Source organism: Rhipicephalus sanguineus, chromosome 6 (genome assembly GCF_013339695.2).
Source record: "Rhipicephalus sanguineus isolate Rsan-2018 chromosome 6, BIME_Rsan_1.4, whole genome shotgun sequence".
Classification (NCBI taxonomy): Eukaryota; Metazoa; Arthropoda; class Arachnida; order Ixodida; family Ixodidae; genus Rhipicephalus; species Rhipicephalus sanguineus.
The window spans coordinates 37,164,492-37,179,983 of record NC_051181.1 but is presented as its reverse complement, the minus strand read 5'-3'; the positions used below and the strand labels follow the sequence as shown (position 1 = coordinate 37,179,983).

The 15,492-nt window shown below is 48.5% G+C and overlaps 1 protein-coding gene across 1 annotated transcript in view; it reads right to left on the bottom strand.

The window, feature by feature from the left end:
- Window positions 1–13,737, bottom strand: part of LOC119395706 (uncharacterized) — a 57,276-nt gene extending 43,539 nt beyond the window's left edge. Inside the window, exons 1-6 of the mRNA XM_037662716.2 lie at window positions 12,456–13,737; window positions 11,800–11,929; window positions 8,515–8,676; window positions 2,939–3,027; window positions 1,597–1,645; window positions 797–915 (exon numbers count right to left, since the gene is read on the bottom strand). Coding sequence (XP_037518644.1) covers window positions 797–915; window positions 1,597–1,645; window positions 2,939–3,027; window positions 8,515–8,676; window positions 11,800–11,929; window positions 12,456–13,541 — 1,635 coding nt within the window. The 5' untranslated portion in view covers window positions 13,542–13,737. The remainder of the gene's footprint in view (window positions 1–796; window positions 916–1,596; window positions 1,646–2,938; window positions 3,028–8,514; window positions 8,677–11,799; window positions 11,930–12,455) is intronic.
- Between the last annotated feature and the right edge of the window lie 1,755 nt (window positions 13,738–15,492).

Below are 15,492 nucleotides of genomic sequence, written 5' to 3'. Positions count from 1 at the left end.
TGTATTCACGGCATAGCACACCTCTACTGCAGTGAAACCACCTTTACAGGAAGTTACATGCGGTTTATATATGTCTATTCGTTCATTTCGAATACTTCGAAATTTCCCAGAATTTAAATTCGAATAGAAGCGAATTCGAATACTGTAATATTCGTTCGAATATTCGAAGTGCTCGAATATTCGCACAAGCCTACACAACACACCCACCTACCCAGTCATAACGTCACGGTCAAGAGCACACCCCTTCCACAAACAAAATCCTTGCATCGCCACTTAAAATGTGTCATCTGCCAGAACCACCTAGAGAGCAGCCCAACAATGGCGTGAGGGAGGAGAGAGACAAATGTCCCGGTCATGCGCAAATATAAATGCACTGCATGTGCACTTCATACTTGTCTGTGTGCGACAGTTGACAGCAAATACGCTGGGAACGGGTGAAAAATCGCAGAGCGCATGAGCAGCCACTAAACGTATTGTACTGATGGTGATACTGTGAGGTACCGCAAATTTAGACAAGTGCTTGCACTCAGTTTAAAACCACATTAAAACATGTTCAAGAATATGTTTGCCATAAATACCGAGTCGGATATGTATGCAAGAGAATGGAACAACACAAAAATCTTCAGAACACATTTTGCGCTGAACCATTTTTCCTGCATAAATCTTTCATGCAGGAAATCCATCAAGCTATTTTAATGGAGCTTTCTTTCACCACCCCAACCACTTAATGTGGAACTGTATGTGGTAAATAAACGCAAACTAGAACTCAAAGTGCGTTGCCACCTCCTTTTCTTACCTCCTGAATCTGGTCTTCGTGGTATGCGATCACTTGGCACAGCTCGCAGTGGAATATGAAGCCCTGGTTAGTCGAGGCCGGCGGTGACTGCTCCCTCTTGGCCTGCTGTCCACTGCTGCCTGCTCACACCATGATACAAACAAGAACCCAACACAGTTACGGGCTGTGTGATGTTGATTTGAAGTCGCAAGTTACTCGTTATAGGCACAACAAAAGTGACGCGCCAAATCAGCCTAGAATGGCACAATGCAAAAGCAACTTACAACACACTACTTTTTCATGTAACTAATTACAGCAACCAGGATCCAGGTTTGTTTATTCACACCGCACTAGGTTTTACCACATGCTGCAGCTGAAAATGGCACACTGTATGGACATATACAGGGTGTTTCTTTACAGGCAGTAAAGATTTTCAATAAAAATTCTATGACAGCCAGGCTCCTTTCGTTTTCGCATGTGAACTCTATGTCGAGGTGGAAATACTTTTCCACAGCTAAAATGACACTGAGGTGACTAATTAACAAATATATTTAATTAACTATTTAATTACTCATATGAGGGCAGTTGTTTATATTAGAAAATTGTAATGCGTGCCAATTTAAGACATATCCATTTTTTAGAAATCGCGTAAGTTGCACGTAATAAAATATATTATTTGTCATCGAATTTCAAGGAGGATACCGAGACTGACCCCACCCGGTGCGCGGGAAACGCAACCGCTCTGTTATGTCGGACCAGAACAATCCGCGACAGTCCTGCTGAGAAAGAAAAATAAGAAATAGCAAAGCACCACAACTCACCTGCATTTGCCTTGCCTTTGTCAGGACGCTTATCTGCACCTTTCTGCTCCTGGTATCAAGAGGGAGTAGCCAAAAGGGGAGCAGTAAATGACCGTAAGAAGAAAAACTAATCTGTGCAAAACACCTCCCTCCAGACCATGTGTCAGGGCCAAGAAACGAAATGCACCTTCTCTACAGAAACCACAGATGACCCCTCATACAAACCCAAATAGGCATTACCGCAATGCCTCACCCAAACTTTACTCTCTGGCGTGACCCCAACATGACACCGATGAGCTCTCACGTGACCCTGAAAAATGAGCTGGCTATACTTTCTCTCATAGATGCCTGTCCCTATTCAAACACATTATGCGTTCAGACTGCAAATGAAAACCCTGCTTGCACTCTCATCACCCTCGCTCAAAATCTCACAAAATTGGAGATGTCAAGGAGCTAGAAAGTTACCCAAGAAAAAAAAGCTCGACACTGAGTTTCATGGCCATCAAATGGCAAAATCTTTTCCTCTGTCCAATCGGTCCTTGTGAAAAAGCATCTATGTGGCCAGGCACTAAATGTAATGCTACAAAACAAGTACATTTCAATAACAAGTAACAAAACTTATGCTATTAAACTAACAAAAGTTATGCAAGTGCCTCATAAAAAAATAAGCAGCTCAGCAGGAACAAGGCAATACGCCACAGGCACCATGCACACAATGGTACTCTTAACGTACATGCTTCCTCTACAGACGGCACCAGCTATTGGTCAATATCCAAGTACCTGTTATGTGGCATTCACAAAAAGGCGAACGTAGCTCGCTTACAATCCAGAGCAATGAATGTTAAAAGCAGTGCATAAAGGGAAAGCTCATATGGCACCAATGCTCAATGAGAATAATCTTTTTTTTTTCATATATCTTTGTTTCATCGCATTACTGTTACTTCGGAATGTCTAGCAAGAAATGATGCTGCATCATCATAAAAAGTCAGACACACTGCGTCATTCTTAATGACACAGGGACATAATGCCATTGCCACAGCCTTTGAGCATGCTAAAAGAACAAGAACAAAACGAGACAACTCAGGATCTCACCTAACTCGCAATGCGAGCTGAGAGCAATAAAAAAAGAAAACGAAAATGGCCACAGAGTGATACACTGCTCAAACTATAGGCGATGGCGAATGTGATGCTTGTTCCACAAGTGCATTTCTTGCGAAAACGGGACGCAAGATGAAGTACACACACACAACGCGCTATCAACTTGGCCTGTGCGCCGTCACGGGCGAGCGCCGGGTCCCCGAAGAGCACGGGTGGCGGTGCGCACCCCCTGGTACCCCCGAAAAGCACGAGTGGCAAGCTTTACCTTCCCTTTACCGGTGGCCGACGGCTGACTTGCGGTTGCAGATGGCTGCTGCTGCTGCGGCTGCGGCTGGAGCAAGCTTTTCACCTTGTCTGTCGAGCAGAAGAAAAGTGAGATGGCCATGAACATCCTGAAATGTAGGCACAGCTCGGCCGCCGTGAGGAGGTCAGGTGTGCGTGCTTGCCCTTTTTTGAGAGGGTCTCTGCGCACCCAACCACAGAGCCCCGATCCGGGCGGCAACACTGCGGATCCCGACCCACAGAACTCTAAGCACCCATCAGAGCCCCTCTAGGAGCCTCTGTGAGTGTTGCAAGACCTCCACACCCGCATTTAACTAGCACTCCCAAATTTTGGCAGCCGAGAATGCCATCTACGAAAGAACCCGAGATGGCTTTTAAAGGGTAAAAACCCCGAAGCCAGCTCAGCGTTCACGGTGGCCACCACGTCAGGCTTAGGACCAATCGTGGCAATCCTTGGCCAATTGTCAGAGAACCAGCCCCCTTTGCAGCATTCCGCTAATCTTCAAGCTGCACTGCACACAGCTCGCAAGTTCCTCTGTCGCCTATAGCCTATGGGCAACAGAAATCAAGCGCAAAGTACAACCACGGTGAGCAAAATCACCAGTGCTTCTGCTCCTGGATGCCAATGGGCTTCCCAGACTGGCCTTTGGGAAACCAACTGCTCTACAACTACAACAACCCTTGACCTCTCCACCATGCAGCAAGCCCTCCTCAGACATTCACCATCCTTTCCCAAGCACAAGCGCGTGCCAGGACAGACAAGTGGTGCTCTCGCAACAACCACTGCATCCGGCGAGGACCCAGGAATTCCGGCATCTTCCGACTCACTCGTGAGTATTGGCAAACGTTGGGCGAAGACGTGTGGCCTCACTCGCTACACTTGGTAGCTACGAAGCACTTTCATCCTCCCTTTTCTGTGCCAGATAAGGAATCGAAGGAGGGACTCTGCAACTCCTCCAACAGTGGGCCCTTCCCCCAAACGCTCATGCTGCTCCCCAACAAGTCCACGGTTGCACACTCACCCTCCCCTAGTCTGCAGAGGGATCACTGCATGGTAGCGGTCACTTAATCGGAGGCCAATAACGCCGCAATATGCGCGCACTAATGCTTAGAGGAACCTATATATGGACAAAGTTTGGAATGTTCCAGAGAAGGTGGTGGGCGATTGTGCGGTCACAAGCAAAAAACACTATGCGGAACACTTGATCCAAGACAGCAACCGAATGTGGCTGGGTGGGGGTGTCAGCTAGTATGCGCAACAGGTCGACATGTCCAAGCCAACACTTATGCATGCCTGGAAATCATTCAGAAGTTAATGAAGTCACGCGTCTGGCTTAAGTTTAAAAAATGGTGACTACATGCGGCCCATTAGAGTAGACTACTCGCCCATGCTATAATGCCCAGATGTCAGTGCTGCAAGAACATGGCCACTATGTATTATTAAGCCTCATTTGCATCAGATGTGGCCAACAAACACCGCAGCTGGCCAAGTAATGGTCAAGCATCTGCCACTGCTGGAGGAGGCAGAGGACTGTTGCTGCCAGGTCCCCACCAGTACAATCGGCACAAACACACTTCTAGCTAGGCACTTGGCAAAATGAAGTTGCTTGAGAGCACACCCACCCCCACAAAAAATTGGGGGCATGGAACCACCAGACCCACAAATTATGTCACCTTAGCCTGCGGCATTCCTGAACCAATTTTAAATAGCCATTTACAACTACGTAAGTCGATATCAATAGAGTTATTGATACCCAATCTGTAGCATTCAGCTGCCACTCATTTTTTCATTAGGAAGACTACCTACGGTGGACAAAGCTGCCAGGGTTTGTTTGATGGAAACCTACACTTATGCATGCATACGAGCATTTTTCCCAGGCTGTCTCTATCAAAACCTTCCCAAAGCAGCCGATTATTGCATCGGTAATCTCTTGCTCAACCATCCAGCATTGTTGCCTCTATTAACTCTGGAGTTTTATGTGCCAATATCACAATACAACAATGAGATGAAAAATCCTTGAACACAAGGTTGTCAGTGGAGCCAGCGACACCACCTCACCAAGAATTTTTCATTTCTTCAAGCATCCATCTTTCCCTGAGCTTCCGTCTTGTTTGACTACGACGATGAGGCACAACACAGTGGAGAACTCCACAATAATTTGGACGACCTGGGGTTCTTTAACGTGCGCCTAAATCTAAGTACAAGTGTGTTCTTGTATTTCGCCCACATTTCAATGCAGCCATCATGGCCAGGAACAGAACCAACATCTCCGAACTTAGCAGAGTGACATCCTGCCTACTAAGCTACCATGGCAGATTGTTGCTGCCTGTGCCCAACAAAAAAAGATAAGAAAAAAGGAGTAAAAGAAACGGCAATCGGCTTTCTCTTCTCCTTTTGTATTGATAGTGTGCAGACAAGAAATAAACCACTCTCCCCCGAGAAGCTATATGCACACATAACTGCCCTACAAGAGACGAGCCTACATGAAGGCTGCCCCAGTTGGCCCTTCCTTTGCTTATGCTTGGCTGTTCAAGCGCAACCTGAAAATTGGTGCAAGCGATCCCACACCACCTAGGAATCCTAGACAAGCTGGCTACCCAGCACCTCCGCCATGTTAAAATGATAAGAACAGATGGAATGCATTATTATTAGGCCACATCCCAGAGTTCACCCACAAAGAACAACTTGGACGATTATTATTATTTACATACAAAGATGGAAATGATGAGACACGAAAAGTGCTTCCAGTATCGGTGCACCCGGCCCTGCACCCATACATTACACCTAGTTACAGCTGTATCTGAGAGGGTAGTAATACCTGGACTAATGCAACAGTCACATAGGCAAGACCTCTCATATCAAATCAACGAAGAGTCGGCGGTTGGCAGAGGTGATGTCAGCTGATTAAATTTGACATGGTCGCTGCATTGTGGCATTAAGCATGAGAGGTCACCGAGCGTCCTGCTGAAAACTACCGCGCTAAGTCGGTTTCAGCTGACCTGCCCTCACTGCAGCTCCGTGAACAGTGCAGTTGCTGACGACTGTCCCCAACACGCCTCTTTCTCCAGCTGCATTCAGATTTTGCGGATAGATTCAGATTGTGCAGATAGAATCTCTCTGGATTGCACAAATGGTTTCACACACGCACAAGCATGTGCGGTGATTTCAGCGCAGCGCAGATGTACACTGGACAAACAAATAAGAATGTTGAACCAGGTTCCAGATGGTAAAGCCTGATGCTCTAACGACTACGCCTCAGGCGACCGGTGCATTTTCACGGATGAGAGTGTTGTTCAGTCACCACAATGCTGTTTGGATTAAGAACAATAACAAACACCACTCAGTTTCTCCTTAACGGCTGTCTGATGCACTGCCACCGCACAGTACTAATGCCAGAGCTGACAAAAGGACAGCAACATCGCAGCATGGAACACTCACGTGTCCAACTGCTACCTTGCCTTAGCCCTTCCTTCCAGTCTTCAACAGTGCATCGGAGTGTTTAATGCTTGAACTTATTTCACAAATTGTACTACCATACCATTCTTCAGGACAATTTCAATGTATCGCCATAGTATACGTCACGTCACATTGATTATCGCCATAAGGTAGGACTCATTTTGTATGCCGAAATATTTCGCAAATCTTTTTTATCGTGCACAGTAACTGAACGGAACCACTTTCAAAGTGACATAGCATCGATGAGTAATACTCAACGTGTTCGCGAGGCACCAGCCATCACTGCATAAGTACTAAATAGCCTGCTGGAAATTTGTCATTATTATTACGCCTTTTTTGTTTGTATTTCTTACCCACTTCCCTCTGCAATGCTGATCGCTTTGAGCCTACCATAATGAAATAAATAAATTAAAAAAACTCTGAGTAACAGAACCATAGAAGCTCATTCAGCCTTCTATCAGACACACTGAATGATTGAAGGCATTCTGTGTGCCCTAACCGTGCGCCTAAATCTTGTAACATGAGCACACACCGTTAGTGTGAAGCAGGTTACTGCACATCACTGCACAGGGCCAATGCCTCATGAAATGAATGTAGCTGTAACACAAGGGAAGCACGAATTTCCAACACCTCATTATGTCCCCAGATTGAACATTGCGCCAACAAGCTCAGGAGCCACCGGCTCACAATGGTCGTTACAGCTGCATTTACATGTGACAAAATTCACTGAGGTTATGATACTCCCCGACGCAAAATTTGAGTGCAGCTAAATTTTCATTTTACTAATACTGGCAGGCACAGACAATTTGTCTCGCGCAGCATGATTGCCATGCTAATATGGACATCGCAAGAGCCAGCCCATGGGTGCGATTCACGGCAGTCGCCGCCAACAGACCCCCAAGACGAGGTGCACTACTCTGGTGCCATCTCGTAGTCTCCCGTGACACCTTGTTTTCCTTCTTACCCTTTCGCCATCCACTACGCACTCCTTGTTCACATTCACCTTTCAGTGTGTTTGTTCTCTCGGTTACGATGGGCGAGGCATGCCAATGCTCAACACAGGAACAGGCGCCTAAGAGCTACGCTTTAAAAAATGCAGCCACCAATAAGGAAGCCCCCCCATCACTGCAAAACTACGCATCTTCCCACAAGAGCAGAGCAGAGTTACTGCCAATCTAGAAACACTCCATGACCCTTTGGCTGTGCCCCACAGCATTTATTATCTAAGCAGCCCCACACAACACTGTTGTGTGTAGGCAGGGCTTGCCGGAAACAATGTTATGGATGATCCTTCCTCTGGTCCTTGGGAGAAGTCTCCCTTGTGAACATTCCCTGCAGGACTCGGGAGCCTGCCACTGCCGTCAACAAATGCCTGTGAACTACCACTGCAAGGCCAGGGCCTTACACAGTAGCACGGTGTGCTGGAAAACAGATCAACCACAACAAAGCCACGTATCATGCCTTGCAGTGTCTTTCCAAAACATGTCCGCTTGGCCCCCGTCTCGTGTTAGCAGGACTCGGTGCTACACGGGCCGATTTGCTAATCTGGAAAAAGCCAGCGACTTTCTGTAAATATTGTTATGAAGCACTGCCACAGATGAAGCTGAAGGTGGGACAGACGAAGACGATGCTCACAGATACTCATGCTGACGGGTCTTGTACGCCTTCAAGTGTGCCGTCATACTCCGTTCGTAAATATAAAACCTCCATGTAACAATATTGCTTTCTAAAGGATGTTTGTCTCATTCGAATAATATTTGAGCACCTTCCACGTTTCTTGCTTGTTTCACAGCTGCTGTGCAACAAACACATGCAGAGCTTTCTTGCATGGTGCACAAAGCCTTGTGGCAGGTTTAATGCACCCTTCCTCTCAAAGTGTTGCAAGATGGCGATTGTCCCATCCCCACCCGACCTTTTCTAGGTGTCACACTTTGCTCAAGTTACGACAATCTCGTCGTACTCCTTCCAGTGGAGTTTGCATGCGAAAGCAACGGCAGATTGTTTGCTTATTCTCCTCCTTGGGCGCAGGTCCATGAGAGTGGAGCGCAGGCAACTAACCCTGTGCGTGCAGGCAAGAGACGAAGACCCAGAGGCTCACTCACCCTCAGGGTAGAACTGCGACAGCACGTGTTCGGAATACTTGGGATGCACGTTCAGGGACTTGCTGAGGCACAGGTGGCGGTCGCTGCGCAGGTGGCCCACCAAGTGGTCCTTGCACGGCACCGAGATGTGGCACACCCGGCAGTGGTAGTTGCCTAGCTCCTCTGTGGAACACAATATAAAAAAGAAAACACTTCGTTCCTTTCCTTACAGAGAGCAGCAGTGATGGAAGTGGCTCTTGGGTCTTTGCAGCGGCTTTTAGAGCCGATGTCTGCTCTTTTCAAGGGAGAAAAGCTTCATTTCCAGAACTGAGCATTTCATTTGCCTTGCAGATATATTTGTTCTGCTAGTAGAATCGAGATGAGAGCGTTACTTGCGCAGTTGTGGTGCAATCAAAAGTGAAAATTAAGTGATTTCGCACACTATGTAAGCGCATTTCCTTCTCGGTGCAATTGGTACAGCACTTTCATCACTGTGTCAACCTCACACCACTGTCTGCCCTCGGGGGAACAGTATGAACACACTAGGACAGCCAGAAAGCATACTTGCTAAGTTTTAAGCATTAAGTCAAGAAGTTACATAAAAGACCTCACAATGAGTTTTAGTGCAGGAGTGGGACAGCTCAAATTCTTTTGGAGCAGAAAAAAAAAAACATCTTGGCGCAGGGAAGCTGTTTTAGAGAACCTAGCTAAAAAAAATAATAATAAGAACAGAAGCTTTGTTAGTTATGGAACAGCATGGGAACAAAGCAATGTTAAGAAACTATGTTATGACAGCTGAGGCAAATAATGTTCCATGTCATTTATTCACATGGTAATGTTGCAAGCTGAAAAAAAAAAAGAATGTGAGGAGGAACCGAATTTTACTACAGAGAAGAAAAGAAACCGCACATAAATATTTTATTTTTACATTAGTGATGTCATTAGAGGGCACAGAAAAATAGAGGTGGGAATGCCACCAGACTAACAGCACCTTCTGTCTTCTAAATAGAAAACCACAGAGGAAGGAAACGGATGATTGCGTCACACAGCCCTCAAAGCTGCCACCTGTGCTAGGCAGACTAATGTACAGCCGCCCAAATCTTTATAACTATCGTGCGCAAGCGCCTACTTTTTTGTGCGTCAGCACCGTACGACGGAGTCAAGTTGCAAGCAGGGCGAGAGTAAGCTCACAGCCGGACTGGAAAGACTCGCGTGGCCAGATAACAAATAAACGATCCACATTTTGTCAGCTTATCTCATGTGTGCGGGTGTGTGACGTCTGCGGATTTCATTATATCGGTCGCTTGCTGATCTTCGGAATATAAGATATGAGCAAGACGCGCTGCCTGTTCGTCTGAACCGAGTTATTGCAGGGTGACATTCCCACTAAGGAACAGCCAAGGAGGCAATGGGCCCAGCTGAGCACGCTTTGTGGGCATGCGTTTACTCTTGCCCTGCTTGCAACTTGGCTCCGCCGTATGGCGCTGACGCACAAAAAAGTCGGCGCTCGCGCACGATAGTTAAAGATTTGGGCGGCTGTACATGGTTCCCTCAAGACACTAAATCACCAGCGCATAGTTGTTCGGGAGCTTTTCCAACTGTTCAGTGGAGATATTTAACAGCGGAGCTGTTTATGCTCAGAGAAACTCCGTCGGTCGTGCACAAAAAATTATCATCATCCTGAACCCAATAACTTGGCCGGCACGTGCTCTCTTCATCTTCCTCTTCTGCTTTGCTCCCACAACACGTGCGCTGATTTGTCCAAAGTGGCATTCAATAACTTGGATGTGACTACAGCGAGAGAGAAATTGAAATCAAGACAGAGAGAGAGACATAGGCAGAAGGAAACAGACACAAAAGTGAGACAAAAGAGCAAGAGAGAAAGAAAATGAGAAAAAAGAGAGGAAGAGAGAGAGAGAGAGAATAAACAAACAAGGCAGGCCACCTCGTTAGGTGTTCCTTCAGGCTTGGCACCACTAGCGCAAAGCTGCCTTAATTTTTTTCTGTTAATGATACAGCAACTGCAGTTGCAACATACATATTTACTGTCTTCATTGCAACGTGTGACTGCAGCAGCCACATGTTCCTGCTGCACACATTCTAGTGTTTGCCGAGGATGGCTGGTGAAACCGGCCCGAGAGTGGTCCACTCGAGAAACGTGGTGCAATACCCCGTACGACCATTCGTGCCAACAGCTGCACCTGACAGACTTCCAACAGGTCCCGATAGCATGCGACGCTGATTCGGTCACCGCACACGTGACCAACTTGCTGGATATCGCCACGCACAACCACCACACCGGCCTTATAGACGTATCCAATGACAGTGGCCAAAGCATGAATGTCATCACTACATAGCTTCGGTACGGTGGGGGTGGGTGATCGCTTCTCTCTTGACAGCATCAACAAAAAACAGTATGTTCGATACACGAGACACCTACTGACTAATGGAATAAAATAAAATTGAAAGTGGGCTCGCTATGAAACTCTGTACACACTAACACGATTTCATCTTGGAGGTGGCCAGCATGGCCGCCACAGCTTTTGTCTCCGCGCCACTTCTTGCCCAGTTGGCATGTTTAGTAATCACTGCCAGCAGCGTCTCAATAAGTGATTGCAGGTTTATTGAAGGGACAACACATAATTGTGCAAACAGTAATTGTGTTGATGAGCATGCACACTTGGTTACGAGCTGCGACCGCATCACCAGCGGCGTCGGCTGCGCATTCTACGGTCTCAACACGTATGCGAGCCAACGTGCCACTCGCTAGTTCGTATGACCGATCGTGCGAAAATTCGCACCATGTGTCTAGCACTCATGTTTCTGCTAAAACTGGACAGAAAACGAATCCACAACTGTTGGTTTTCGTGTTCTGGAGGAGCGTGGTGCTATTTCAGGAAATACAATGGTTTTGGCACAACTCGGCACAGGGAGTTGTAAATGTAACACTTTCATGCAATTGGCACAGCTGTGCCACCCTGTACAAGATTTGGCTAGTGTTAACACTACTGTTTGCATGCTGTTATTGTCCCCCTGTGAAAACGTTATGCTCCTGTTTTATGCACCGTAACAACATGTCACACATCCCGTAATCTTGGAGCAATGTCAAGGTGCCTTTTGTAATAGGCCTTCCATAACCTTGCCTTACAGAGCACTAGCATTACCTAGTAATGCAAGACTAATGACCCGTGATAGTTATAGCTAATATTAATAGTAAATATCTGTAACACCAATCGTGCCTTCAGATAGCTCTGGTGTAGAAGCAGTGACAAATGTGAAAGGAAACATAGCAACAGTAACACTGACTGTTCATGCCCATGAAGTACATCCAGCGGAGGCGCTTGACGTGGCGTTGGGTTTCCACATGGCAGTCGAACAACTCCGGCTGGTGCATCTTGATGTTGCAGAGACTGCAGCCAAACATTGGCTTGTCATCCTGCGAGATGGCAAAATGAAAGGGTTCAGCATCCTACGGCAATGCAAGGGCTGCTACAAGCAACGCAGTACCATGGAGCTCCGGATCATTAAACACGACCTGGAGCTTTCTAACAAGCTTCGAATACTACATGCCTATTTTCTTTTGCTTCCTGCCCCCATGACAATGTGCAATGTGCATGGGCATAAAGCCCATGTCCTCTTGTTCAGCAGAACACATCTGCACAAGGTCCGGCACTCGATTACTGACAGCTACGTTTCTTTTTATAAAAATAAATGTGCATGCATACTTTTGTAGAGCTTGTACCCCTAATTTCATCTTGTGTACACATTGCCAAAGCTTCAAATTTGTGCCCCACACAGTGACATTAATTAGAGCTTGGAGCACTTGCTGACATCAAAACAGCATCCTGCAGGCATCCTGTAACTTCACCGTAAAGCAGCAACCAGCAATTGCGTACTCGTGGCACTTTTTGCGTACGGAGAGTTTTAATAAAGTGGCTAATACACGATAAACTTGGTCTCACCTGAGCTATCGCCTCCTCGGGAAGCGTGCCCGTCTCCTTGGCGTCCCGCAGCAGTCTCTCGATGAACTGGCGCACCGCGCGTTGAATGCTCTCGTGCAGCGACGTCGTGATGGTCTCGGCATGCTCAAGCTCCACGTCGGGGCACAGGTCCCACAGACGGCTCACCTCGGTCGTCGGCTCCTCCTTGACTTCTTCGTCCTCGGCTATGACGAAGTCGCGATCGGAAGGCGCGAGGTCGCGAACGATCGTCTCGCCTTCGCCCTCGGCGGCGGCCGCCGCGTCATCTCCTCCGCCCTCCTCGGCTTTAACGCCATTTGCTTGAGGCTCCACTGCTTCGTTGCCTTCGGCGCTCGCTTCTGGAGCACCGTCCGCGGCATCTTCGCAGAGAGCGTCGTCCTTCGCGGCGTCATCTTCCAACCCATCTTCTGCCTTGACGTCAACCGCTTCGTCCTCTTCCGCGTGGTCCGCCTCGGCGCCTTCTTCGTACTCGGCTGCTGCGCCTTCTTCGTTGGGGTCTCCTTCCTCGGCCTCCCCTTCCCAACCTTCGGCACCTTCTTCGGGATCGCCTGCGAATTCACCGTTTCCTTCATCGGCGACCTCATCCGGTGCATCGTCGGCTTCAGTTGCCCCCGCGTCATCCCCTTCGCCGTTTTCTTCTGGACCAACCGCGGCGCCTTCCTCGTTACCGGCGGATTCGGCGACGGCCTCCTCGTCTCCAGCGGGGACCTCTTCGTCGTCGTCCGCATCGAGAACGAGCGCCTCGAAGGCACCGTCGTCCTCGGAGGCTTCGCTCACCGTTCGCACCGCTTTTTCAGCCGCCGGCTTGGCGGCGACGGCGCGCTTCTTGGCGGCCGGTTGTTCAATGGCGGCGGTGGTGGCGGCGGGCCGAGGCTTGGGCGCTGCCGGCACCTTGCGCGCCGGTGTGGCCGACTTCTTCGCTGGGCCTCCGGGTTTCGTCATGCTGTCGTCGGTGGATGCTGCGACCGCTGCCCCGTCGGAGGCTTCGTCCTGCGCCGTCCGATCGCCGCTATCTCCGAACTTTGCCCACGGCCGACCACGGCGTGCCGTATTTTTGCGCGGGGGCATGTGCTGTCCTCTCGTCGAGAAACGGTTATAATCTGATAGGCAACGTTTCCCTCACTTACTTGGACGCACACGGCGAGCCGCGGACTCCGTAAGGCTGGGGCACACGAGGACTGGGGTTCATATATTGAACCCCTACTACCTGCAACAAAGAAAGACCTCACACGTAAACAACAAAATGGAGCAAACGAATACGCTGCGTTGTCGGCGTTGTTCTGCGGATTGGATTGGCTAAGGCGCAACAGCAGCAATAGATCGATAAAGGAGGTTATTATAAGCTGCTGGAGCGAGTGGTTATGAGAGCAAGTTAAGCCGGTGAAAGCGGCAAGCGGCCATCTTGCAAGGGGGAAGACGAAAAGCTGAGCGTAGAGCTGAACGTTTTTCAGAAACCATTGAGCAATAAAGAACACGGGACAAGAAAGAGACAAGGACAAGCGCTCACTGTCAACTGAGGTTTTATTGCAGAAACAGAGCATATATAAGCACCCTTTGAAGCTGCAATAATGAAAGGAAAGAAGGTAATGGACACGTGTCTATGCCAAGAATTCATGCTCTTTCACAAATAAAAGAACAGCGGATTGCTGACATATCTGTTTTCTGCCCTAGCTATCTCTGACGCCTCTATGATTTCTCTAGTCGTTTTGTCACAGTGCCGATACAGAACAACTGTCTGATTGAGCAAAGGAGCGCACTGTGGCTTCGCGTCACACTTCTTTCAGTTTTTACAAAATTCCTCTTTCATGTGGTAGGCATTACGTAGGCCAGACTGGCAGATGCCTGAACGTTCGCCTGCTTGAGCATAACAACAAAATCGGGAACACTGCCATTGACGGACATCTTGCCGCCCATTGTAAGAAGCATGACGCGAAGCCAGTGCGCTCCTCTTTTTACAATTCTAAGTTTGAAAACGCCTCCAACCCTGCGTTTCATACGATGCCACGAGATGGCGCGATGTGTATGTCTGTTGCACCATATGTGTCCACTATAGTGCCCACCCGCTACAAAGGGCAAAGCCACAAATCATCATCATCATCATGGCATCCGGACACAGTGGTGCGCCCGTGTGCAAACCCTGCGCCGAAAATACGGCTTCCTGGCACGCACTGAGGATGAGGCCGCCGAGCGCAAGACTGCCATACGGACCTTGGTACGCCAAGCGGAAAACGCCCAGTGGAGTGCGAATGCACAGAAAAAGACCACGATGGCACTGTACTGCGAGCACAAGGGCGAAATCTCCGCGGAGCAACTATACGATAATAGTGTCGGCAGTACGCTGCTCTTTGAGGCTCGGGCGGGAGCGCTTCGCACACTGTCCTACCGGCGACACTTTGACGCCGATCCAGACGTACAGATGGCACTTTGCAGGGTCTGCGGGAGCGAGGAGGAGACGACAGAACACATACTTCTCAGTGTACGCAACTGACGCTGTTGGAAATTGTGCGCGGCGCGGGCAGAAAGAAGAAGAGGAGTAGGGGGACTGAAGCTGAGAGAGTTTGGACCGTGCTTTGGTACGCCATGTTGGGACGGTATCGCGCAGTGCGCTAATAAAGGCTGCAAAGGAGATTTCCCACAACAGACGCCACGACCAACAGAAAGCACCACGCTCCCACTGGCACTGGGATTTGAGTCATCTGAGGACCGACGCTACAATGCAGTATCGGTTGCGAAGGCCCGTCTACGAATGTGGTGGACATTAGTGAGACGATGACTGCAATCTCCGCCCCGTTCTGTCTTAGAATTCCTGCCTTTCCTTCTTTTTTCCTTTTTTTTCTCTTTTTCTTCTCCGGCTAGGACGCGATCATGCGTCCACCCGATCTAAAGGGTACGGCCACAACTCATCATCATCATCAACATGGAGTTACTGTATATGCTACCTACAGTGTTATGCTACCTAAAGGTAGCATATACAGTAATTCTAGTCTGACAGAGTTACCGTATATGCTACCTTTAAAGG